The sequence below is a fragment of the Pelodiscus sinensis genome, chromosome 16, assembly GCF_049634645.1.
Source record: "Pelodiscus sinensis isolate JC-2024 chromosome 16, ASM4963464v1, whole genome shotgun sequence".
NCBI lineage: Eukaryota > Metazoa > Chordata > Testudines > Trionychidae > Pelodiscus > Pelodiscus sinensis.
In genome coordinates this window covers 22,189,655-22,213,912 of record NC_134726.1, presented here as the reverse complement: position 1 = coordinate 22,213,912, position 24,258 = coordinate 22,189,655, and the positions used below count along the sequence as shown (strand labels likewise).

Below are 24,258 nucleotides of genomic sequence, written 5' to 3'. Positions count from 1 at the left end.
AGTGTTTCATGCATCTATTTGGAGGATGTCCACCCATTTTTTTTCTTTCCCACCAGAGCAGAAAAAGGCATGGGTCAGCCAGTTTTAAGCATTATATATTCAAAGGTTTACTCCAGAATGAAATTTGCTCCTTAAATGCCATTTAATCACGAATTTTATTTAATATATTTTTACTGTCCTATTTTTTTCTTGTTTTAAGGGCATGGTAGAGAAGTGGCTTTTGCAAGTAGAGCAAATGATGCTGGCCAGCATAAGACACGTTATTCAAGAAGGCATTGGAGGATATATTCAAGTAATTATTCATTTCTTTCTTCATTATCAATAAATTATAGCATAAAATAATTAACATAAAGTATCCTACACACATACAGGACTCACATTCTTCTTTACCATGATGTTAGGTTTTGAACTAAATAGAATTCTGTTGTGCCAATTCAGCAGCATTCATTAAAAGTTTCATATCTAATTTCCTTGAAGGAAAATTAATAAAGATCTCAGAGTTGAGTACTGTTTATTTTATATATTAGATTTAAAAGCATTTGCGAAATAGATTTTATTATTGACAAATCCTCTTGTGTACATATCATTTTCTCTATCTCAAGTATGATTATTTTTTTAAAGGTTCCCCGAAATGAGTGGGTACTTCAGTGGCCTGGACAGGTGGTTATTTGTGTTTCATCCATCTACTGGACAAAGGAAGTGTCTGAATCTATGCAATCAGGGACTTTACTTGTAAGGTTTTCTTATCAATTCTTTCAATTAACCAAAGGCTCAATTATGCATGGTATTAAGAACAACTCTAATCAAGTGAAATGTGTTATGAAAGCAAATATTCTAACTTTTCTACTTCAGCCAAATTGTAGCAGAATATCCATTAACTCAGAGTGTTTTGCAGTTTTCTCATTACTTGATATTTACTTTTGTCATTCTTTGCTTTCCATCCAGTCATGCTGTATAATTGTCTTATGTCTCATTAGAAACAATTTCTCCAACATTATGGATACCGATTTTGATTTCATTTTGACTGTAACTCCATTGAAGCAAAAGCGGCAAGGAGTCCTGTGGCACCATGTAGGCTAACTGAAAGGTGCCACAGGATTCCTCGCCGCTTTTGCAGATTCAGACTAACACGGCTACCCCTCTGATACTTAAATCCATTGAAGCAAGTTGCCAGCTCTTATTCTTGAGTCATATAACTTTGCAAGTGTGAATAGAACAATCAAACAAAAGTTGCTAACTATGACTATACTCATAGTTACTTCTCTCCCCTAGTGTATATGCCTAGGAACTACACGTAGGACTAGCTGTTTGCAAGATCAGGTGATTGATTACACAACTCTTGTGGCTGCTAGCTTGTCTGTATGATAAAGATGTATCAGCTAAGTTTGGTAGTAGAATGTTATGTATCTATCTATCTGTCTGTCTGTCTTTTAGAGAGTTTGTGCTTCTGTCTGTCTGTCCATGAGTCTGCTAATCTGTGAGTCTGTTTGTTTAAGAACCCCCTCTAAACAGTAAGAGCTAGGACCACCACATCTGGTATGCAGCTTCCTTTTACTCTAACTTAAAACAAAGTCAGGGATTTGTTGTGGCAAGACAATGGGATGTGACTGGAATTCCGTTGTTTTCTATACCATGGAAAGGGAGGGGTCTGATCAGTGGGACAGTTATTCTCTGCAATGACCACTGGGAGCAGTGAATGTGGGGGACAGCTGCATAGCAGAGTGACCATAGGGAGTAGCTGCACCAAGGAAGAGAGTAGCCAGCTGGGGCTCACTGCATAGTCCCCTGCCCAAAATCCTCCCCAGCTCTCAGCAGCTGAAAGGAGGGGTGGGTAAGCCCTGCTGGCCCCACCACCATGGCCCTCTGGAGCACCACTGGAGCTAGACAGCACAGCCCTGGCCCCCACCCCTCAGGCTGGCCTGCTCAGTACCCTGGGTGGGACTGGGGAGCACTGGTGAGACCAAATTATGCACACCCATCCCCCGAATCAGGACTGCAGAGCACTTGCCGGGCTAGCCAGCACAGCCCTTCATGCCCTTCCCCACCCCAGATTGGACCCACGCCAGTGGGCAGAGTGTGTGTGTCCCCACCCCAGGTCAGCCGCAAGGTGAAGCCAGCGGGCAGGGTCCATGGCTCTGTTGATCCCAGGCTGGCCTCAGAAAGAAGCTGGAAGGCAGTATGCATGGCGCTCTCAGCCCCAGCGACAAGCTGGCGGGTGGTTTGTGTGGCCCCTGCTGCCCTGGGCTGGTCACAGGGAGAAGCTGGTGCCTACCACACCCCTTGTCTCCCCCTTCCATGAACCCACTTCCTATAAACTCCTGCCCTGACTCTTGCACTCCCCACACCCACCTCTGAGCCCCTCCTTACCCCCTGTTCTGACTCCTACAACCCCCATCCCCTGCCCTGAGCCCTTCCTCAACCCCAACACTGACTCCTGCAACCTCACATCCCCAGCCTCCTGCCCTTAGCCCCCCACAATCCCAAATTCTTGCCATGACTTCTGCACCCCCTTCAGACCACCAGCACCCTGCCCTGGAGGAGCCAAGCAATGCCAGGTAAATCTTCTAGTTCTTCTTGTAAGTGTTTGCAGTTCATCCATTATCAGCATGGTCTTGTATATTACACTACTCAAGAGTGATCCGAATTACACTGAATAATTGAAAGACTTCCTGTTGCTTTCAATGGGTTTTTGATTGGACTCTAATAAAGTTAAGGGTATGCTGTAACATTTTTTCCTATGAATATTTACATGAACTTTTAAAGGAATTTGCTTTGTCTGTGTGCTGCTTCTTTGGTCACTTTCTGGAGCTGCTCTAGCAAATGAATCTGTTGGCAGGGATTTTCATGAAAAAAATGTTTTTAAAAGGTCACTGCAGCAGAAACCAGATTCTGATGCTTGTACTCCCCCACGCAGGACACACAAATTACCTTGACTTCAATGAAGCTATGCTGATTTACAACTGCTGAGGATCTGAACCAATGTGCCCAGTCAAAACAGGCTGAATTTAAAATATTTGCAAAAAGATTATTATCAGTGATCCATAGATGAAAATTAGTAGTAGAAACTGTTGTGCAAAATAATTTAAAATAAAGAGTAAATTTAGGAAAATATTAAATTTGCTGACTAACTATTTAATACAAAAAAAGTTGATAGTGCCCCAACCATCCTTCATCATGATTGAGTCCATTAGCATGTGAGTTTATCTGCAAATTCAATTAACATGCTAATGGACTCAGTCGTGATGAAGGATTGTTGTGGCACTATCAACTTAATAGTCGATGAAGGTGCAAACAGCTCTTTGTGTAAACTCCTATGTCGGGAAGGATACTATCAATTGACTTTGATCCTTATCTGCTTCATTTTAACTACCCAATCTTCAGATACTTACTGATTCCTTCTAGCTCCCTGTCTCCCACCCCACTTATTTTATTCCCCCCCCCTTTCTCTCCTATTTATTTTGGGTCTTCACATCCTAAACTCAAAACTCTGGTCCTTTGAAGAAGTGGGGTGTGCCCATGAAAGCTAATGATACAATCTATATGTTTTTTTAGTCTTTAAAGTACTATCAGACCATTTGTTGCTTTTTTCTGTACAGACTAACTCAGCTACCCCCTGAGGCTATGTAATACAAGAAATTTCATCCAGCTTTACATATATTTCCTGGTACAGAGACTTGGCATTTGATTTAGGGGGAATAATAGGCTTCCATTTCAGACTATAAAACCCTTCTGTGTAGTTCTGATGAAATAAAATGGCAGTATATAAAGGAGACTCTTAAATGTTTGCATAGTGCCAGGAAGACATCTGAACTGCATCATTTTATTGGAAAGGTTTGTTCTAACAACTGCTCTGGGACTTTAGGAGCTATTTGGTATAGCTTGCCATTAATGCTCACATTTGTTTCTATAACAGAAATTCTTGGAGAAGAGCAACCTACAAATTGGAGAAATTGTTCAGTTAGTGAGAGGAAAGCTGTCCAGCGGTGCCCGTCTGACTCTTGGGGCTCTCACTGTCATTGATGTGCATGGTAAATGCAGGATTACCACTCTCATTACATTTCAGGCAGAACTGCTACCATTAACTGATGCAAATTATCTATAACAGGCATCTGGGATGCTTCCCCAAGCTACAATTATATTAGGATTATATAAATTATTTTCATTTCTAATTCACATGAGACAAAAACTTGCTGTACATGGCCAGCCATAGACATGAGCAAGATAACTAATGGTTTGCACTGGTAGCCTGAGCACTACAGAGCAAACTTTGTGGAATGCCTAATCTCATATATCAGTGCTTCTTAGACCAATCTACCTTCCCCTTCAAACAGCAGAACTGGTGGGGGAGGCAACTCATCTTCAGTGGGAACCAGTGGGCTGGATTTCTAGTCCAGGGTGCTACCATGCTCTACTCAAGTGGGGCAGTGGGTTGTATTGTAAATGGAGGGACCAGTTGAGAACTGTCTTTGCATGTAGAGATTTTCTACTGGGAGTAGCATAGCTGCCTTATCTACTGGTTACTCTCCTACCTCTGCAACATTGAAAGGATGTGACCATTATTGGGACTGGGAGCAAGTGTACTGGAGTAGACCTCGGCTACACCCATCTCAAACTGGCATCATATATCAGAGCATCTCCTTAGATAGTGCAAGATAAGAGTGCTGCAACTGGCTCCCTGATGGCACTTGCCCTGATTTCTACATCAAGTGGAGGTCTGGCTCAGGGGACCAGTGAAATGTTATAGTTATAAATACTTTGATATATATGTATTTAAAAGTTTTATAGTGTTGAGCTGGGACCCAAGAAGTCCATCTGCCATGGAAAAACATGGCATTTGCATTTTTACAGAAAATCTTTAGTTTTATATCATGGGTTGGGAGACTAAAGTTCGGTGTTTCATTTTAATTGTGGAAAAAAGTGAATGTTTATTTTTTTTAATCCGAGAATTTTGGGTTTATAATCACAGAGAACTAGGATCCATGGTAATGATATGCATGGTTCAACAGTAAGGTGTGGTTTGGATTATCTGTTAAGCTTCAGTTGCTAATTAACTGTGCAGTTTACCAAGTCTACAGTATGGTGCCTGTCCAGTTTATTCATTTATTTATTTATCTATCTATTTATTTATTTATTTATTTATTTTGAGATTCTGGCCTAAATCCTGCTACTAATTCTTTTATCTGTTTGGCCAATGATAAGTCTGAACTGGACTCCAAGTAAGAAATGCAGTACAGCTGTTGAGAAATAGAGTATTGCTAAATATGATATCACAGCTGTAACTGAAAAAGATTGCAGCTTAATTCTTTGCTACGTGTCCTTTCATAAAATATTCTTTAACTCCTACTAAATTGCTGTTTATGTTGCTAGATCATGTCCTATACTAAAATAGCAATCACTTCACCTTTTAAATTACCAAATAATGTTAAGATTACATTGTGTTGGAAAAAACGAATCACCTTTATTCTTGTATGCTTGCAATGTCTGCTGATATTCTCTTCAATTACTCAGCTCAGTATAACTTTGACCTACTAAACTTGTATTTTGTGTTATTGCAACTTTCAAGAAAATTGAAAGCAACAAGAATCAGGTTCTTTAAATTACTATTTAAATATCAGAGTTAATGGAACTCTGCCAATTTATAACATCCTTCTACTTCTTCTTTGAGTGCTTGCTCATGTCCGTTCCACAGTAGGGGTATGTCTATACTAGCTCGTTAATTCGAGCTAGGTAGGCAAATGAGGCGACCGGAGTTGCAAATGAAGCCCGAGATTTAAATTCCACGAGGAGTAACAGTTAATTCGAACTAAGGACTTAGTTCAAATTAATGTTTCACCGCTGCGTGTAGCCGCGCGGCAGTGAGTTAGGGCTAGTGAAATTTCAAAATGGCGACCGGACAGGAACATGCAAATAAAGCCCGGGATATTTAAATCCCAGGCTTCATTTGCAACTCCGGTTGCCTCATTTGCCTATCTAGCTCAAATTAATGAGCTAGTGTAGACATACCCAATGTGTGTGTGCTCACTAGAAACAAGAGAACAAGCAAGAAACTTACTGGAAGATTTTCCTTTGGCAGTATCCATAGGAGAGCAGCTCTAGTGACCTCTGGAGTGGCTACTCCATGCCATGGTATAAGGGGTGCTGCGCATAGCAGATGCCTAATGTTCTTGGGCAAGGGGCACATTATCAATATGTGCTGCATTTGCAAGTTCAAGCCTCGTATGAAAAAAAAGGACATTCGACTCAAAGCGCTCCTAATGGAGTCAGTGCTAGCCCGGGCACCAGAGACCATGTCGTACTTGGCCTCGAGTGCTGTGACCTCAGTGCGGGGCACTTCATTGGTGCCTCCATCAGGTCAGCACTGCTCCCCCTCGCAGTCTCTGGCACAGAAGACGAAGATGCTGATGAGGGGGCACTCTCCAATGTCCCACAAAGGCAAAGGGAAGATGGAGGGAGAACCCAGACCCACGGCAGGCAGCTCATCAACCCCAGGCAGAGGGTCAAGCCCTTCCCTTCCCGGGGATGCCGAGTAATGTTGAAAGCCTCTGGCATGTGGAGAAACCATCTGCACCAGAGGCCTTTTTGGCAGCCCAGGACATTTTGATTTTGCTGGTGCTGGCTGCACTCACTCAGGCAGTGAGTGACACAATCCAGGGGCAAGCCCATGCTGGACCTGGTACGGGCATCGCCATTCCAGTGCCTGGCCCTTCTAAAAGTATAGTCCCACCAGTGCTCCCTGATGCACAGGCGTCAGGTCTTGGATAATGGGAAGCAAGCTTCATGAGTGCCCTACCCCTAGACCAGTGTTTCTCAAAAACACTGCTTCCTGCGGATCCCCTTTGCTGGAAATGGTGAAGTAGAGCCAATGGGAGCCATGAGGCTCCTTGGCTATGGATCCTTTAGGTAAACAAAGCAGTGCAGGCCTGCTAGCAGCATTCCCAAAGCTGGCCTGCAGCCCACTTTGAGGAACACTGCCTTAGACAGATTCCAATCCTTGACAAACCTCATAGGAGAGGGGTTCAAGATTTCCCGGAGCACAGACAGAATCTGCTTGTGCCACATGGCAGCATGTACATATGTGGTTCACCAGGCTCCGCACACAGTCACTGCAACAGTGGCTGGCATCAGCGTACTTCCAGTCTTAATACCTCTTGGACAAAGGGCTCATTTTTACCACCCTGCAGTGGTGGACAGTTACAGAGGGAGAAGCATAAGGGTCTTGCACAAAACGGGGCTCTTGCACAACAGAAACCCGTCCACACTACTTGTTTTTGCACACAAACCCCTAGCACAAAAACAAACGGCAGAAAATATGCTAATAAGATCACAAATCATGCAAATGAGTCCTGCATTAGCATATTTTCTGCCGTAAAAAGCGTCAGTGTAGACAAAGTTTGGGACAGCACCTCTAAGGGCCTTCAGCATACCTGTCTCTGCCATGAGCCCCCTCAGGGAGCCTACTCCCTCTGGACCCCCGGGGCTTCCACTCACAGAGGGAATAGTGCAACCATGTTCTCCAGACCAGAGCAACTCTCAGGCTGCACAAAACAGGAGGGCTTATTGAGTTTTGAACACAGCAAAGGATCTCTCAGGCCTGTAGGCCTGGTCTCCCTTAGCCCAGCATGTCTGTGTTTCCCCTGCAGCCAGGTGGCTCTGCCTGCTCTCCCACTGTCTTGTTCAAAAGCCCCCTTCTTCTAGCTGAGTCTCCAATATCCCCCTGCAGCAGCCCCTCCTCTGTCTTCTATCCAGGTAAACAGGTTCTTCTGGTCCCCTCTCTTCTCCACCTCTCCTCTCCTCCATCCATTGTTCTCCCTGACCTGAAACTAGCTGGGCAGGTCACCGAGGTTTTCTCTCTGCATCCCATTGTCCTTCCACTGGCCAGAATCAGCTGTGCTGTCCGAGTTGGATGTCCTGGGCACCAGGTCACCAGTCGCTGGAGTCTCCAGTTTTATGCTGTTCCCTGTATCAACAAACTCCCTCTCCCCTTATCATATTAAACCAGTAACACCCTCCCTCTGCATGCAACTCCCCTTTTAGTCCCCCAGAACTCCCCACTTCATCACACCTAGTACCTGGTGATTCAAAAGGGCCTGGTGCTCCTGACTGCCACTGATATTATAGCAGTGACCAGAGCCATGAACATTTTAAATCACTGCCGGAACTGGTGCAGCCATAGGTGGTGAGTTGTATGGGCCCATGGTGCCCAGGCTTCACCAATTTCAGGACCCTGGTAGCCTGGCTTCAACAGTGTCCAGCCAGGTCTCTCTCCTAGCCTTTCCTGCAGCCCTCACATACCTCCCCCACACGTTTCTGCCAGTTACCTGCCCTCAGAGACCTGACCTGGACCCTGGCCTTCCTGCAGCCTGCGGCAAGGAGCTCTGTCCCTTGCTAGCCATTGCCTCTACAGCATGGCTATAGGGAGCAATGCCAGCAGCAGGCTGACTGCTGTGTCTTCCAAGGGAAGAGGGGGAGGCATATGGCATTCCTTCCCCCCCTAGGCAACCCCCAATAGAGCCCTTTTTGCATGGAGCTTGGGTGAGTGTGTTTGGTGGCAGGAGTGGGGGGAGGGGAGGAGAGGAGAAGAGAGGTATGGCGGTCTCAGCCCCAACCCCTCCCACATCCCAAACCCTCATCCACACCCTAGAGCCTGCATCCAATCCTCTGTCCCTGCCCTGAGCCCCTTCCACACCCAAACCTCTTATTCCCAGCCCCAACTCACAGCCAAAGTTCTCATCTCCCCTCCCCATCTTTAAAAAGGCAGGTATGTTGGTGGTAGGACTTGGACCTGCTCTTTGGGCACCACCAAAAATTATATAAAACTGCCACATCTGGGTGCAACGCATTCTGGGCATCATTGAGGCTGCCAGCTCCAGCTTTTCCCCTTCTGCCCAAGGTCCCTCCCCTCCCAAGGGTATGGAGCCAGCCCCATCCTACCTTGCCTATGGGCCCGGTGAGTATGTCAGCCTTCCTGGAGGATGGACTAGATGTCCTCTCAATGTCCCTTTCAGTTGTACATTTCTAGAATTCCATCGTTTATAAAATACTGTGCTGCTGATTGTTAACACTAGGCAAAGCTAAGTAAAAACCAGTTTACAATTCCTGACATTCCTCTGCAAGTAGCCTGTATGATACACACTGTTGCTTTTCAGCAGTATAGTTATCTATTGGCAGAGACCCAGGGTATGTCTACACTACCCCCCTAGTTCGAACTAGGGGGGTAATGTATGCATACCGAACTTGCTAATGAAGCCCGGGATTTGAATTTCCCGGGCTTCATTAGCATAAAGCCGGCTCCGCCATTTTTAAAAGCCGGCTTGTTCGAACCCCGTGCCGCGTGTAGCTAGATAGTTCGAACTATGTAGCCATTCCGATCTATCTGTACACCTCGTTCCACGGAATGGCTACATAGTTCGAACTATCTAGCCCGTGCCGCGTGTAGCTGCGCGGCACGGGGTTCGAACAAGCCGGCTTTTAAAAATGGCGGAGCCGGCTTTATGCTAATGAAGCCCGGGAAATTCAAATCCCGGGCTTCATTAGCAAGTTCGGTATGCATACATTACCCCCCTAGTTCGAACTAGGGGGGTAGTGTAGACATACCCCCAGAAATGTAAGGACACCCAATGACAGTAATCTATATACAACAGTGTGTGATGCCAGTAGGAATTCCAAGTGCAGGGAACTTGCCAACAAGTGACGGTATTTCTATCCCTGGGCAAATTTAATGTCCTCTTTTGTGGCCATAGAGGGCTTCAGTGGTATTCCATGTCCTACATGGTACACAATCCTGCTCTGAGCAAACATGCTCATGTACGGGGGCAGAAAGGCATGGGTGAACTGGAGGATGGATGGAGGAGACCTTTACTATATAGATTCTTGCATACTTCCTCTGTATTGGGATTGGAAGTGTCTTATATAGACTTCTTCAGGCACTGGTCTTAAATGGCCTTTTTAGGGTGATTATACAACCTCTTTCCAAACCTGCACAGCTCCCCAGCATCTGGCCTGGCTGCTCATGCTGGGCATTGAGGTCTAGAATTTTGCCCAATTGAATAAAGATGGTTCATGAAGCAAAATGGATGCAGTTTCCTTTCAAAAAGTGGAACAGCTATAGCCATAAATGTTAGCTTACTGTTTATTAGATATTTCATGAACTGTTTCTGTTTCTGCAGCACGTGATGTGGTTGCAAAATTGGTTGAGGACAAAATCACAGATCAGAATGATTTCCAGTGGATTTCTCAGTTGAGGTATTACTGGGAAGAAGGAGATGTAATGGTGCGAATGATAACAACAGAAGCCAAATATGGCTATGAGTACCTTGGTAATTCTCTACGTCTGGTTATAACTCCACTGACTGATCGATGCTATAGGTAAAATTCATTTTCTCTATGAATGTAGCATTCACTTTCCAGATGATCTTTATTTAATGCATATTGTAATACAGTAGTTGGTAATGAAAAAAACCTTAGTTCATTAATTTTCTTTCCATTCCCTTCCCTCCCCCCTGGTTTGTTATGTTCTTCTGTAGTGCCACCATGCGGACGTTTTCTACATTGTTGGAAGGGGTTTTTCCATCAATGTATAAGTAGTTAATTCACTGAGAGATGAGTATTCTTCCATTGACTTAGTCATAACTACAATGCTGTGAGGGTAGAGGGAGAAGGGTCAGTTCAACCTACCTACAAAGTTTGGGGCATATAATCTTTCATAGCCCTGAGTGACATAGCGGGATCCCTCTAATTTTTAAATGTAGATCAGCCATTGGATGTTTGTATACTCTATCGTGTAAAATATTTACACTGTGCAGATTCCTAGGCCTCTAGTATAATTTCTTCTTATTGCATCCAAGAATGTGCTTCTAAAAAAAAAATTGGCAGTTCTGTGTAATGGAATTGTGGAAGACTGTGTGCAGTTGAACTAGTCAATTAATTTATTAGAAATAAAATATATGTCCAGGGTGTGTCTGACTTTTAAATAAATGAGATAGTTTTGGAACCATTCACAGATGCCTAACTGCAGGTAGTATCTCATTCCTCTGTTTGCTTGCAAAAGGCTGGAATGAGATTTGGTATTTTACTTCTAGCTTGCTCAGAAGCCAGAAGCTATCTCAACAGTTAATTTTGAGTCTATAGGTTAAAGAACTTTACCCAGAACTCCTCTGGACAAATTTATAGTCCACAAGGCTCAACCAATGAGGAGGTAAGAAAGGAGGTAAAATGTGTTTCATATGCTATGGAGTTATGAATTCACAGTCACCATTGTGTTATAATCAAGTTCTTCCACTTAAAATGTGAACTGGAAACAGTAATCAAGAAAGGAACAGCAGTGGATAGTGAATGGACATTAAGGGTACGTCTAAACTACATGCCTCCGTCGACGGAGGCATGTAGATTAGCCAGATCGGCAGAGGGAAATGAAGCCGCGATTAAAATAATCGCGGCTTCATTTAAATTTAAATGGCTGCCCCGCTCTGCCGATCAGCTGTTTGTCGGCAGATCGGGGCAGTCTGGACGCGACGCGCCGACAAAGAAGCCTTTCTTGATCGGCACAGGTATGCCTCGTGAAACCAGGTTTACCTGTGCCGATCAAGAAAGGCTTTTTTGTCGGCGCGTCGCGTCCTGACTGCCCCGATCTGCCGACAAACAGCTGATCGGCAGAGCGGGGCAGCCATTTAAATTTAAATGAAGCCGCGATTATTTTAATCGCGGCTTCATTTCCCTCTGCCGATCTGGCTAATCTACATGCCTCCGTCGACGGAGGCATGTAGTTTAGACGTACCCTAAGATAGTGCTAATAGTAGCAGCCGCAGGATAGGTGATACTGGCAGTAGAATGACTGTACCCAATTGGGCAAACAATGTGGGCAAAGCCACGCAGCAACAATTGAGATGTTTGAACATATATGGAGGAGCCTGGGTAAGAAAATAGAGGAACTGGAACTAGTGGTATAGGAAGTGAAATTATATATTATAACAATAACAGAAATGTGGTGGAATAGTAGTCATGACTGGAGAACGGGTATTGAAGGGTATGTGCTATCCAAGAAAGACAAAGGCAAAAGTGGTAGAGTAGCATTGCATATTTAATGATTAAGTAGATTGTAAAGAAATTAGAAGTGATGGAGTGGATAAGCAATATGTTTGGGCCAAAATCCATTTGGCAAAAAAAGCTACTAGAGGTTCCCTGACATGATGATTAGGGAATGCTACAGACTACCAGAATCTGACTTAGATATGGATAGAAACCTCTTTAATGTGTTTAATGAAATAAATACTACTGGGAATTGTGTGATTAAGGGAGACTTTAACTTCCCAGATATAGATTGGAGGACAAGTGCTACTTATAATAGTAGGGCCCATAATCTGTCCTGTATGTGATAACAGGCAGATTTCTTCACCAGTTAGTTGCTGAACCAAAAAGAGGTGATGCCATTTTAGATTTGGTATTGGTGAGGAGTAGGGATCGCACAGAAGAACAATTTGTAAAGGACAACCTTGGTTCAACTGATCATGAGTTAATTCAGTTTAAATTAAGTGAAAGGATTAAAAAAAAGATCTGCAACAAGGATCCTTGTTTCCAAGAGAGCTAACTTTAAAAATTAAGAGAATTAATTAGGGAAGTGAACTGGACTGAAGAATTAAAGGATCTGAATGTGGAGGAAGTTAGGAATTACTTTAAGTCAAAGTTGCAGAAGTTCGCTGAAACCTGCATACCAAGTAAGGAGTAAAATTTGGAGGGAAGGGTTGCAGACCAAGTTGGATGAACATGCATCTCAAACAGGTAATTAAGAGAAAGCAGAAAGCCTACAAGGAATGGAAGATGAAAGGGATCAGGAAGCAAAGCTACTCTTGGAGGTCAGAAAGTTTAGGGATAAAGTAAAAATTGCCAAAAGCCAAGGAGAACTGGACCTTGCAAAGAGAATTAAAACCAGTGCTAAAAGGTTCTATCGCCATATAAAAAAGAAGAAAACAATGAAAGAGAATGTGAGAATGCTAAACGCTGAGTATGGGCGGGGGGGCGGGGGTGGAGATAAAGATAACCTGGGCATGGCCAACACCTAAACAAATACTTCAGGGTATGTCTACACTAGCTCATTAGTTCAAGCTATGTAGGCAAATAAGGGCAACCAGGGTTGCAAATGAAGCCCGGGATTTAAATATCCTGGGCTTCATTTGCATCTTCCCGGGCACAGCCACTTTTAAATCCCCCTTAGTCCGAACTACACGCGGCACAGAGTAGGTAGTTCGAATTAGGAGCTCTAATTTGAACTACCGTTACTCCTCGTGGAACGGAGTAGGTAGTTCAAATTAGGATCTCTAATTCGAACTACCGGTACTCCTCGTGGAACTCCTCCGCGGGCACGGAGTTCGGACTAAGGGGATTTAAAAATGGCGGTGCCCGGGAAGATGCAAATGAAGCCTGGGATATTTAAATCCCGGGCTTCATTTGCAACCCCGGTTGGCCTCATTTGCCTACCTAGCCTGAACTAATGAGCTAGTGTAGACATACCCTCAGTGTTTAATGAGGCTATTGAAGAGTTATGGGGTAGTGGCATGACAGCTAATGGCAATGAAGATATGAAGGGAGAAATTACCAGTGTTGTCTTCAAGTCGTCATTGTCAAGTCCAAGTCGAGTCTCAAGTCACTACAGTTCAAGTCTCAAGTCAAGTCTCAAGTCCCTAAAGTCACTTTCGAGTCAAGTCCCAAGTTAAGTCTCAAGTCTTAATTTAAAAAATGTCAAGTCACTTTTGTATCAGCCATCAATATCGGCATTTTCAGACAATTTTTTCACCAAGTCAATTTAACAAAATTATCAAGTCTCAAGTCAAGTCTCAAGTCACAAACAATGAACTCGAGTCAAGTCTCAAGTCGAGTCACCTAGGCGACTTAAGTTGGATTTGAGTTCAAGTCATGGGACTTGAGCCAACAACTCTGGAAATTACCTCATCTAAAGTGGAAGTCAAATGCAAACCACTTAATGAGATTAAATCAGAGGGTCCATGCAAGAGTATTAAAGGACTGGGCACAACTGTAAGCTCAATAGCTAGGATTTTTAATAAATCTGTAATCTCGGGGGTTGTTGTCTATGACTGGAAAATTACTAATATAGTTTCTACTTTTAAGAAAGGGGGGAAATGATCTAGGAAATTACAAGATTGTTAGCTTGACCTCAATTGTATGCAAGGTCTTGGACCAAATTTTGAAAGAGAAAGTAGTTAAGGACATAGAGGTGTGTGGTAATTGGGATAAAATACAACATGGTTTTACAAACCTGATCTCCATTGAGAAAATAACTGATTTTTTAGACAAAGGAAATGCAGTATATCTAATCTGCCTACATTTCAATAATGCATTTGGTACAGTTCCACATGGGAAATTAGTTAAATTAGAGAAGACTTAAACCATGAAGACTTCTTAAACCGTGTCTGGATTTAGGCTTTTATTTTGCATGTTTGAAGTGGCTTCCAACTCCAGGAGTCTATGCTGTGGGGAAGCCAGTTTGAGAAGTGGAGATGGCAAACCAGTTAAAAAATGAATTTCTGATAACAATGTAGAGTCAGATCCCTTGACAAGTGCAAATCATTGTAGTCCCAGAGAAGGCTATGGTGTATGCTAACTTACAGCTCCTGAAGAGCTAACATGTGATTCATGTTATTTCTTGTTTATTATGTAGAACATTAATGGGAGCTTTGAAACTAAATCTTGGGGGTGCTCCAGAAGGACCTGCAGGGACTGGCAAAACTGAAACAACAAAAGATCTAGCAAAAGCACTGGCTAAGCAGGTACCAAAATAAATGAAATGTTGAATTGTTGCATTACATTGTTTTGTGTTTTGAGATGCAGGTCTTCTCTGGAGTTCTTTCTTGTGCAAATGGCAGTGCCCTTCATCTGTTATCTATTCATGACGAGTACTGATGGGAAGCTCACAGAATTTGGACAAAAAACACAAAGCCTGAGTGAACAGGCTGTGTGCATTCCATAAAAATGATTCCAGTAGGCCTGGGGATGGATAATGGAATCCTCAGCAATAGTCTATGGTAGGCAGAATGTATCCAAAGTGCTGCTGCTCCTTCAGGGTACTGGAGCAAGTAGTAGTTATAGCCCACTGCTGAGTGCCATGCAGTGGTATGGGAACATCTGTCAAAGTGGAGTGCTGAGCCCCTTTGGCTCTATCCACCCTCATTCTCAGCTAAAGCTGAGAGCAAAGCTCTGGTAGCTGCCTCTTAGCACACACAGCTCTAACAGAGACCCCAGCATCCAGGGCTGGCAGCAGAGCTCCTGGTTCACAGAGCAGCAGCTGAGAATCCATTCCAGCACATGGGGCCTGCAGCAGAGATCCCAATGTGCAGAGTGGCAGCAGGGACCTCAAGTGCTAAGCCAGAAGCCTAGGGCTGCTGCAGCATCCTCACACTCATATTTCCCAAGCCTATATTAGCATGCTGTTTCTATCTAAAAATCCCTTTCCATTTTCCTGTGTCGGAAACTTTCACAGACCATGATGAATGACTCAATGTGGGATAGATTCCCTTTTTATAAGTCTTAGCTGTGTAGAAGAGACATGATATTGCAGTTGGTTTTGGAGGAGACTTACATGTTCAGAAGAAGGGAGCTGGATTTGCCTGTTAGGAAGTGTTCCTTTACAAGAGATTTTCTTTTTTTATTCTTTTTTTATTCTTTTTTGCTTAGAAAAACACTGAATTATTTTGTTTAATTTAAGCTAATATATAGTTTCACCTAAAACCATGATATGAGTATTGTTTTAAATTTCTCAGGCTTGAAAAATCTTTGAAACATTTCCTCACATCAATGTACAGTAGTGTTTTATTTCACATAAAACTAATCTTAATCCCTGTGGCGAGTAAATACTTGACAGATACTTCATTACCAACATGTTAATATCATGGCTAGAGCCATTGATTACATATTTAGGTATATATAATCTTCTAAATTACCAATTGCCAAACTCATAATAATCTCCTTCTGTTTATAGATACCAAAATTGTTATAATAATATTAACACTGAATGCTGAATGTTTCTTTTTTTCTATAGTGTGTTGTCTTTAATTGCTCTGATGGTCTTGATTACAAAGCCATGGGTAAATTCTTTAAGGGACTGGCACAATCTGGAGCTTGGGCCTGCTTTGATGAATTCAACAGAATTGAGGTAACTTTTTAACTGAAGTGTTTAAAACAACAAACATGTAATTAAATATTAAAGAATAACTTTAAATATAGACTTGAATGTGTAATACCATTAATTTCCTACTTTTAGCACAGCTTGTGACATAAGCCCAGGTTTTCACTATTACATACATACACAGCTGCCATAGTGCATGCACAAATTTTGACAGAGGAAGTGTGGACTGGGTGGATAGAGCACTGATGCTGCGGAGTGGGTTCAAACCCTTGCTCTGCCACTAGCCTATTAGGTGACCTTGGGCAAGTCACTTCACCTCTCTGTGCTTCAGTTTGCCAATCTGTAAAACACTTTTACTTCTCCTGATGAAAGGTTCTGGATAACAATGGGTGTTATTAGCTGTGAAAATCTGGGTCCTACATTTTTAGCTTTAAGTGCTTTTGATGCATAGTGTCACCGTTGGCCTAACTCTCTTCGGGTGAGTTTTTCCTGTTTCTTTACAGGAAGCAAAATTAGGCCAATGCAAAATGCTTTTGAATATACCATCCATAATCTGTCTGTTTTGTGTATTCTTTGTAGTCTACGCTGTCACATACGTTATTCCATTATATTAGGTTTTGTGAGCCTGTACCCCAGTGAAGATAAAAGCCAGCTTTTGAATTTTCTAAAATTCTTTTATTGTGGTACATACTTTAAGGCAGTTTCCATCTCTAGGACTTCAACATAAAGCCATTAAACTGTATTTAAAAAAAAGTTTCACCCAGAAATACTGCTTTTATAATGGCTCCATGTCTGGGATGTTTTCTAATCTATTTCTTTATTATTAGGTTGAAGTGTTGTCTGTAGTTGCACAACAGATACTCAGTATACAGCAGGCTATTATTCGAAATCTGAAAACATTTATTTTTGAAGGAACAGAGATCTCTCTTAATCCAACCTGTTGTGTCTTCATCACTATGAACCCTGGGTATGCTGGACGAGCAGAACTTCCTGATAATCTAAAGGTAACTCTGATGTTCTGATTTCTAGTAGGAATTAAACACAATTTGCAGTTTTGCTTCTAATGTAGTAGAACAAAAACAACCATGTAACATCAGGCCATAATTGCATTTAGGTGTTCTTGTTCTGGTTCATTAGTGGTTAAGATTTAATAATATGTTTAATGTTGCACAAAATGACCTGAATCTGATCTCACTTTTTATACCAGATTCACACTGATAAACTCTGTTGATGTCCATTGAGTTACTCCTGAACTACATTGGTGTAAGCCTGGAATCAGGCCCTTTCTCTGAATCATTGTTCCTGTGGTAGTCAGTAGGAATACTGACATGAGTAAAGAACGCTTACATTAATCAGTGTTTTCAGGATCAGACTTTAGCGATTCACTAGTATAGGCAGCTATATTCTTGGGCAAACCATGGGTGTTGTTTCTGTTTTGACAGTTTTTGTCTGCTCCTGTGACAATGCCCATTGTATGTTCAGAGAATCTGTCTGTAACTGCTAGAATATATCAAAATGGGGAAAAAAAATCTTCATTTATCTGTGCCGGTGTGCACACATGGAATCCTACTGACTTCGATAAATAATAACCTTAATCATTAATATAAAAATTTTAAATTTTTATATATATTTGTATTGTGGTTTTTTTCGTAAGCCACCTTGAATATTTTAAATAGAAAGGTGGGGTAAAAATATTTAAATAAATAAATAAATAAAATATGGGCCTTTTAATGCTGATTTACTCTCCCTATAATCCTACTGAAACAAATAGTATTGCACAGGGTGTAGGTTGGTGCAGAATTTCATCTCACATATTACAAATCAATACATTTATGTTTAAATTGAAGGTAATTTCCTTTTGCTTTCATCAGCCAAGACCAGAGTTTAGGGGTCTGTGCTTTTCTTACAATATGCGATGGCATTGTCACAGTTTCAGAGTAACCATACTGTAGAAGGCACGACCCCTCAATGGTCTGGAAACCCCAAAATTGGGGTCTGTGTCAGCTTTATGCAGGGCAATTATGGCTCATAGGTCCAGTTCCTCTTAAATGTCCTTCTACCTAGGGTAAATACAGTCCAGTGGGTGTAGTCCCAGAGTACAGCCCCCTCTATCAGGGTCAATACGGCCCTACAGGCCTAGTCCACAGCACAGTTCCCTCTATCAGGGTAAATACAGCTCTGCAGGTCTAGTACACCAACACACACTCCTCTCTCAAGGTCACCATGGCCTAAAGGCCTACTCTGAGGGAAGCCTCCCAGAATTCTAGGGAGCTGGATTGGTGTGGAGTGGGAAGGTAGGAGGACCCGGGCCCTCCCACTCCACCGGGTCCCAGCCCAGGCCCTGTTGGCAGTGGAGGATTGCTGCTCCTGGGGGGCTGCAGGGGCAGATCAGGAGCTCCATCCTGAGCTCCTTCCCCTCTGGTGGTCAGCTCAGACTGAGTGGCTCCCTGGGCTTTTATACCCAGCATTCCCTGGGAGAATGCCCAGCAAGGCTGTGGGGGTGGGGCCTTTTCAGCCAACTGGGCAAGGGCGACTCCCTACTCCTTAGTGCAGGGTAGATACACCCGTCACAAATTTTTTTAATCCTTATCCATGGTCCACTTCAGGAATGCCTCTGAGATTTAAGGCCTCTGGCCATCACTTGGGCCCTGCAAATCTGTAGATATTTGCTTTATATCCTCAATTTTTTGCTGCTTCTTAGAGTGATGTCCCCATGGGTGCTCCACTGTTTGTGTCGGGTCATCCCAGTGCCGCAGATCAGAGTTGTCCCTAGCAGTAGCAGTCTGGACCATGCATGCGAATCAGATGCCTTGTGCCATTCATGCCTTTCTCTTCACGTGTGCAGTCTGGCTCCCTCCAGTTCCTTCATTGCTATCCTCAGTTGCAGATGGAGCGAGTTCCTCTCCTCGGAGAATCTAGTCAGAGAAAATAATTTTGATAGTTAGCATAGTAGTTTAGCCTGTTAGAATTAGTTCATAGTTAATAGTTAGATCATTCAAGTAGTTTCATTTTTTTCCTGTTTGCATTTACAAAAAGAAGAGAAACAACCGTTGTTGTCGACCGCTGTGAAGGCCACAGCTTTAAAAAAAAAAAACGACAAGAGACAAGAGAACAACTCCTCTAATTCAAATGAGAGGACAACAGTGAACCTCTCCAGACATCATGACAGTGTCACCCGGTCTTAAAAAGTGCGACACTTGTTGTGAGCCCATGCCTGCCTCAGACTGGCATTCCTCCTCAGGGAAGCACATATACCTCAAAAGTGCCCTCATTATTCAAAACTAATGGCTAGAGCACAGTGAGACAGGGGGATACAACTCCATATGCTCTTCCTTGATAAGGCGCTTCAGCCATCAGAATGAGCATCTTCAGCTTCCTGTTCAGACCCTATCAGGGCCAAGAAACAAAGAGCCACTTCCCTGGGCCCAGGCTTCTCATTTAAGAAACATGCCTCGCCAGCATAGTCTCTACCACTTACTTCATCCAGCTGCATCAGCACCAGACATAAGCCGGGGACATCTTGCACCAGGTTCTCCCATTCTAAGAGTGCTATGGAACCAAAACCATTGCATGGAGCATCATCATCAGTGCTGACCACTGGCACTTTCACGTAGGCACCGGTACCAATGACACTATAGGAACTGGAGATGCAGCCTCCCACTCTGGCACCATCAGCACTGAGTAAGCCATCGCACTGTCCAAGGCCCGTACAAAAACAAACAGCGACAGATCAGTTTCCTGGTCCAGAACCGTTAACATGTTCTTCCGCACTGTCATCATCATCACTGACACCGCCTTCACCAGCACTGATGCACTTCGTTACTGGTCAGGATGGGCTTACTTGCAGGAGACAATATAGATCTCCCCTCATCCTTTGGCACCACACCATGTATCCTCTGGGGATGCACTACCTAGGCAAATGTCGCTATCTCGTCTTCCTTCCTCAAGGGGCTCAGTCAGATCCCTGAGGTCTCCGACACTATCAACACACACTGCCTTTCACAAGGATTGCAGGACTGTTCTGTCTTCTAACCATTCTTCCCCCACAAAGTCATACTATGAGCACCACAGGCGTAGACACTCTTATGATCATCCACCCCATTGGAAGACACAGTACCATTACTCATTGACCTGCTTCAGACATTGGTCACCATGTTGCTACCACTCTAATTCTAGACACCAACCTCTCCCCCGATCACCAATAAACAGGCCAATAAAAAGTAATTTGTTCCTGCCAAAGGCATGGATTTCCTATTTTCCCACTCCCAACCAAATTCTTTGATTGTGGACGTGGCTCGATAGAGGTCTAAATTACCACAGTACAAGAATGCTGCAGCAGACAAAGAAAGTAAGCTCATGGACCTCTTTGGTAGAAAAATGTATTCGTTGTCAACCTTATAGCTCTCCATCACAAATTACTCACCCTTCTTGGTGAACCATGATTTTGATAATTATTCCAAACTTACTGGCCTCATGGATCTCCTACCAGATGATAAAAGACCAATCCTAAAGATGATTGTCCAAGAGGGTTATAAAACTACACCAACTGCCCTACAAATGGCTCTCAATGTAACCGACACAGCAGCATGCTCCATCACAACTTCAATAGTAATGTGTCAAGTGTCTTGGCTACAAGTGGCTGGCGTCCTGAGAGGGCTACAATCTAAAGTAGAGGACCTCCCATTCAACAAACAAAAATTGTTTGCAGAAAAGACTGATGAGGTTCTCCACACAAGTTAAGACTCCAGTACAACCTTACACACATTAGGCATGTATACGCCACCATGTCACCAGAAATGGTACACACCATACCAGTGGCACCATGAGTTTTTATATTCTCAATATCAGCACAGGGGATTCGACCAATCCCGTGCAAGACAGTGCCCTCAGAGTAGACGTCCGCAAAACAACTGCACTGCTAGTCAACAAACAGCAGATTTGAGGCATTGGTCTAGGGCATGCAAGGTCTCCCCCTTACCTGTTCATACCAGTACCAGATTCCCATTTTTCACTACCGCCTGAGACCATTCTATCACCTCTGTGCCCCCACCATTACATTGGACCGCTGGGTCCTCGAAGTCATGGCATCTGGTTACACCATTCCATTTACATTCCTCCCTCCAACCTTCCCACCATACCATCCCTTTTCAGGGACCCCTCTCATGAGGACCATTAAATAAAGAGGTCCATTGCCTCCTTTCCATCGGAGCAGTAGAGCGAGTACTGGACAAGTTCAGAGGCAAGGGCTTCTACTCTCACTATTTTCTCACACAGAAAAGGACAGGCAGTTGTAGGCCCATTCTTGACCTTCACAAACTCAACCAATACTTTAACAAACAGTGGTGCAAAATGATTACCCTAGCATTCCAGTGCTGGATGAGGGGTACTGGTTCACAGCCCTCGACCTACAAGATGCCCATTTCCATGTCACCATCCATCCTGCTCCTATGATTCCTACAATTTATGGTGGTAGCAGAACACTTCCAATATCGTGTTTTACCCTTTGGCCTCTTGTCCACACCCAGGGTGTTTTAAAAGACACTCGCAGTGGTTGTGGCATACCTATGTCGACAGGGCATTATAATCTTCCCTTCTCTCAACGATTGTCTAATAAAGGGTCCTTCCCTCACAGAAGCATTCAAAATGACAAATACAACAAGAAAGATATTTGAATCCCTTGGGCTCATCATCAATGATCAGAAATCCATGCTTTAACCAGCACAGTTGCTGGTCTTTATAGGCTCCCAATTAGACTCTACTATGACACCGGCCTACTTACCGACACAAAGGTTCCAGGCGATACAAGATCTTATCGCAGTTGTCACCATGAGCCCTACGGTGCCAGTACTTACCTGCCTCCAACTCATGGGGTGCATGGCAGCAACAACCTATGTAGTACATCATGCTCAACTACATTTTGGGTGCCTCCAACATTGACTGGCCTCTATACATGCCCTATCAAGGCACAGTGTCCACAAACATGTTTCCCTTCCATCCATTGTGGCCGCTTCCCTCAAATAGTGGGTTGAACCACACAACCTACTAGCGAGGGTCCCATTTCACCAAGATCAGCCCACCGTACAGATCATTACAGGCATCTCCCTCCTGGGATGGGGTGCACACTTGGACGGTCAGCTTGATCAGGGCTGATGGTCTACCAAAAAAAGAGCACTCCATATAAAACTTTTGGAACCAAGAGCAGTTGCCAACATATGCAAGCACATTGCATGCACATTTACAACACACCTGTCAGGATACTTATGGACAATATGACAATAACATACAGGCAGTCCCCGGGTTACGTACAAGATAGGGACTGTAGGTTTGTTCTTAAGTTGAATTTGTATGTAAGTCGGAACTGGTACATATTTTTTTGTGGGGGGAGCTGGAGTTAGGTGGAAAAGACCCTGATTCTCATACAATTTCCTTATTCTAAGAAAAACACATACTGTTTTGATATGATGGATTTTTGGTTGATATTTTAATTAAAAATTGATCATAAGTTTCAGTGTTTCATGCTATATCCAAATCTTCCTTTTGGGGTACCTGAAAGATCCCAGTTATTCATTTAATAGTCAGAATCTTTGTTTTTTATAACTAAAAAAAATTTATTCAATGCATATTACTGTTCCAAATAGAATTTGCTACAGATGGTTCAGTGAAATGGGTATTAAGTGTAATCAATAGTCATTGGAGAGCACAGTGAAATATTGATACAATCAAAGCTGTTGTTGTATTCTGCTGAGCAGAAAATGGAAATCCCTTCCTGTGAAGTGTGTGTGTGAATTTATCCACAGGATTAATTTTAAAGAAAAATTCTGTGTTGGGAACAAGAGTTTAGCCACAGGTGGGTCCTCATTGTCCACTCACACACTTTGCAACCAGACCCATCCCCTCAGGGCTTACCCTGCTCCGCTCCAGCCAGGGTGTGGGGTTGGGGCTTATCCCTTCTTCCCTTCTGTCCTGCTCCTCCCCATTCTTGCCCACACACACCACTGGGTAATTTTTCAGCTTCACCTCTGCCAGGCTGGAAGGGACTTGTTAATTTCATGTGACGCTAACAAGATGCTTGCAGCTCTAGTGCTGACGAGGGAAAGAGCTGTTGCTCCCAAGGTGGGGACTGTAACACAGTGGGTCTCACTGCCTGCTGCTCCTGCTGTTCCCTAGGAAATTAATTTTTCCGCTCTGGGGTGCCCCCTTTTGGCTGGTGTCTTGTTCCCCCCAGCAGACCCGCGTCCTCTGCGGCGAGAAAAGTCGCTCCGCGTCTCCCTGGTCTGCTGGGGGGGGGCAGCGACAGTGGGGGAGGCACCCTGTACTAGCTGTGCCCGCCCCCCCCCCCCCCCCCCGTTTGTAACTAGGGATCCGACGTAAGTCGGATTGATGTAACCCGGAGACTGCCTGTATTATATAAATTGCCAGGGAGGTGCCCAGTCCCATTCTCAGTGCGCCAAAGTGGTACGTCTATGGAATTGGTGCATCTGCAACAAACTCATGTTGGTGGCATCATACCTACCTTGCATCAACAATGTCACAGCAGATGTGTTGAGCAGGCACTTTGTACCAGATCATGAGTGGGAGCTACATCACCACGTACTTCAACCTATCTTCTGTCATTGGGGATTTCCCAAAATAGACTTCTTTGGTTCCCATGAGAATGCCAAATGCCCACAATACTGCTCCAGGGCGAGAATGGGCCTGGGATCACTAGGAGATGCCTTTTTCTCAACTGGAGAGGCCCTCTACTCTATCCATTCCCACCAACCCCTCTCATCCCAAGAGTCTTTGAGATGATTAACAGAGACGGGGTAACAGTAATACTCATAGCCCCCTCCTGGGCCCAACAGACGTGGTTTCTCTGTGGATGTCTCTGACCGGGGGTCATGCACAGCTTGACCTGCTGCTCACAAACAGGGAGGAACTAGTTGGGAAAGTAGATGTGTGTGGGAACTAGGGAAACAGTGATCATGAGATGGTAGATTTAAGGATCCTGAACAAAGGAAGAAAGAAGAGCAGCAAAATACACACCCTGGACTTCAGAAAAGCAGACTTTGACTCCCTCAGAGAACTAATGGGCAGAGTCCCCTGGGATGATGATATGAAGGGGAAAGGAACCAGGAGAGCTGGCT

At 43.7% G+C, this 24,258-nt stretch overlaps 1 protein-coding gene and 1 long non-coding RNA gene across 5 annotated transcripts in view; one reads left to right on the top strand and one right to left on the bottom strand.

Annotated features, from left to right (window-relative positions):
• The window catches only part of DNAH3 (dynein axonemal heavy chain 3), a 165,512-nt gene that overhangs the window by 78,310 nt on the left and 62,944 nt on the right, over positions 1 to 24,258 (top strand). For all 3 annotated transcript variants that reach the window (XM_075899422.1, XM_075899423.1, XM_075899421.1), the window contains exons 26-32: positions 200 to 292; positions 622 to 732; positions 3,914 to 4,028; positions 10,167 to 10,365; positions 14,669 to 14,777; positions 16,046 to 16,159; positions 16,960 to 17,136. In XM_075899422.1, coding sequence (XP_075755537.1) covers positions 200 to 292; positions 622 to 732; positions 3,914 to 4,028; positions 10,167 to 10,365; positions 14,669 to 14,777; positions 16,046 to 16,159; positions 16,960 to 17,136 — 918 coding nt within the window. The remainder of the gene's footprint in view (positions 1 to 199; positions 293 to 621; positions 733 to 3,913; positions 4,029 to 10,166; positions 10,366 to 14,668; positions 14,778 to 16,045; positions 16,160 to 16,959; positions 17,137 to 24,258) is intronic.
• LOC112545815 (uncharacterized) overlaps positions 17,131 to 24,258 on the bottom strand; it is a 37,364-nt gene continuing 30,236 nt past the window's right edge. For both annotated transcript variants that reach the window (XR_003089351.2, XR_012896156.1), the window contains exon 3: positions 17,131 to 19,047. This is a non-coding gene — a long non-coding RNA (uncharacterized LOC112545815). The remainder of the gene's footprint in view (positions 19,048 to 24,258) is intronic.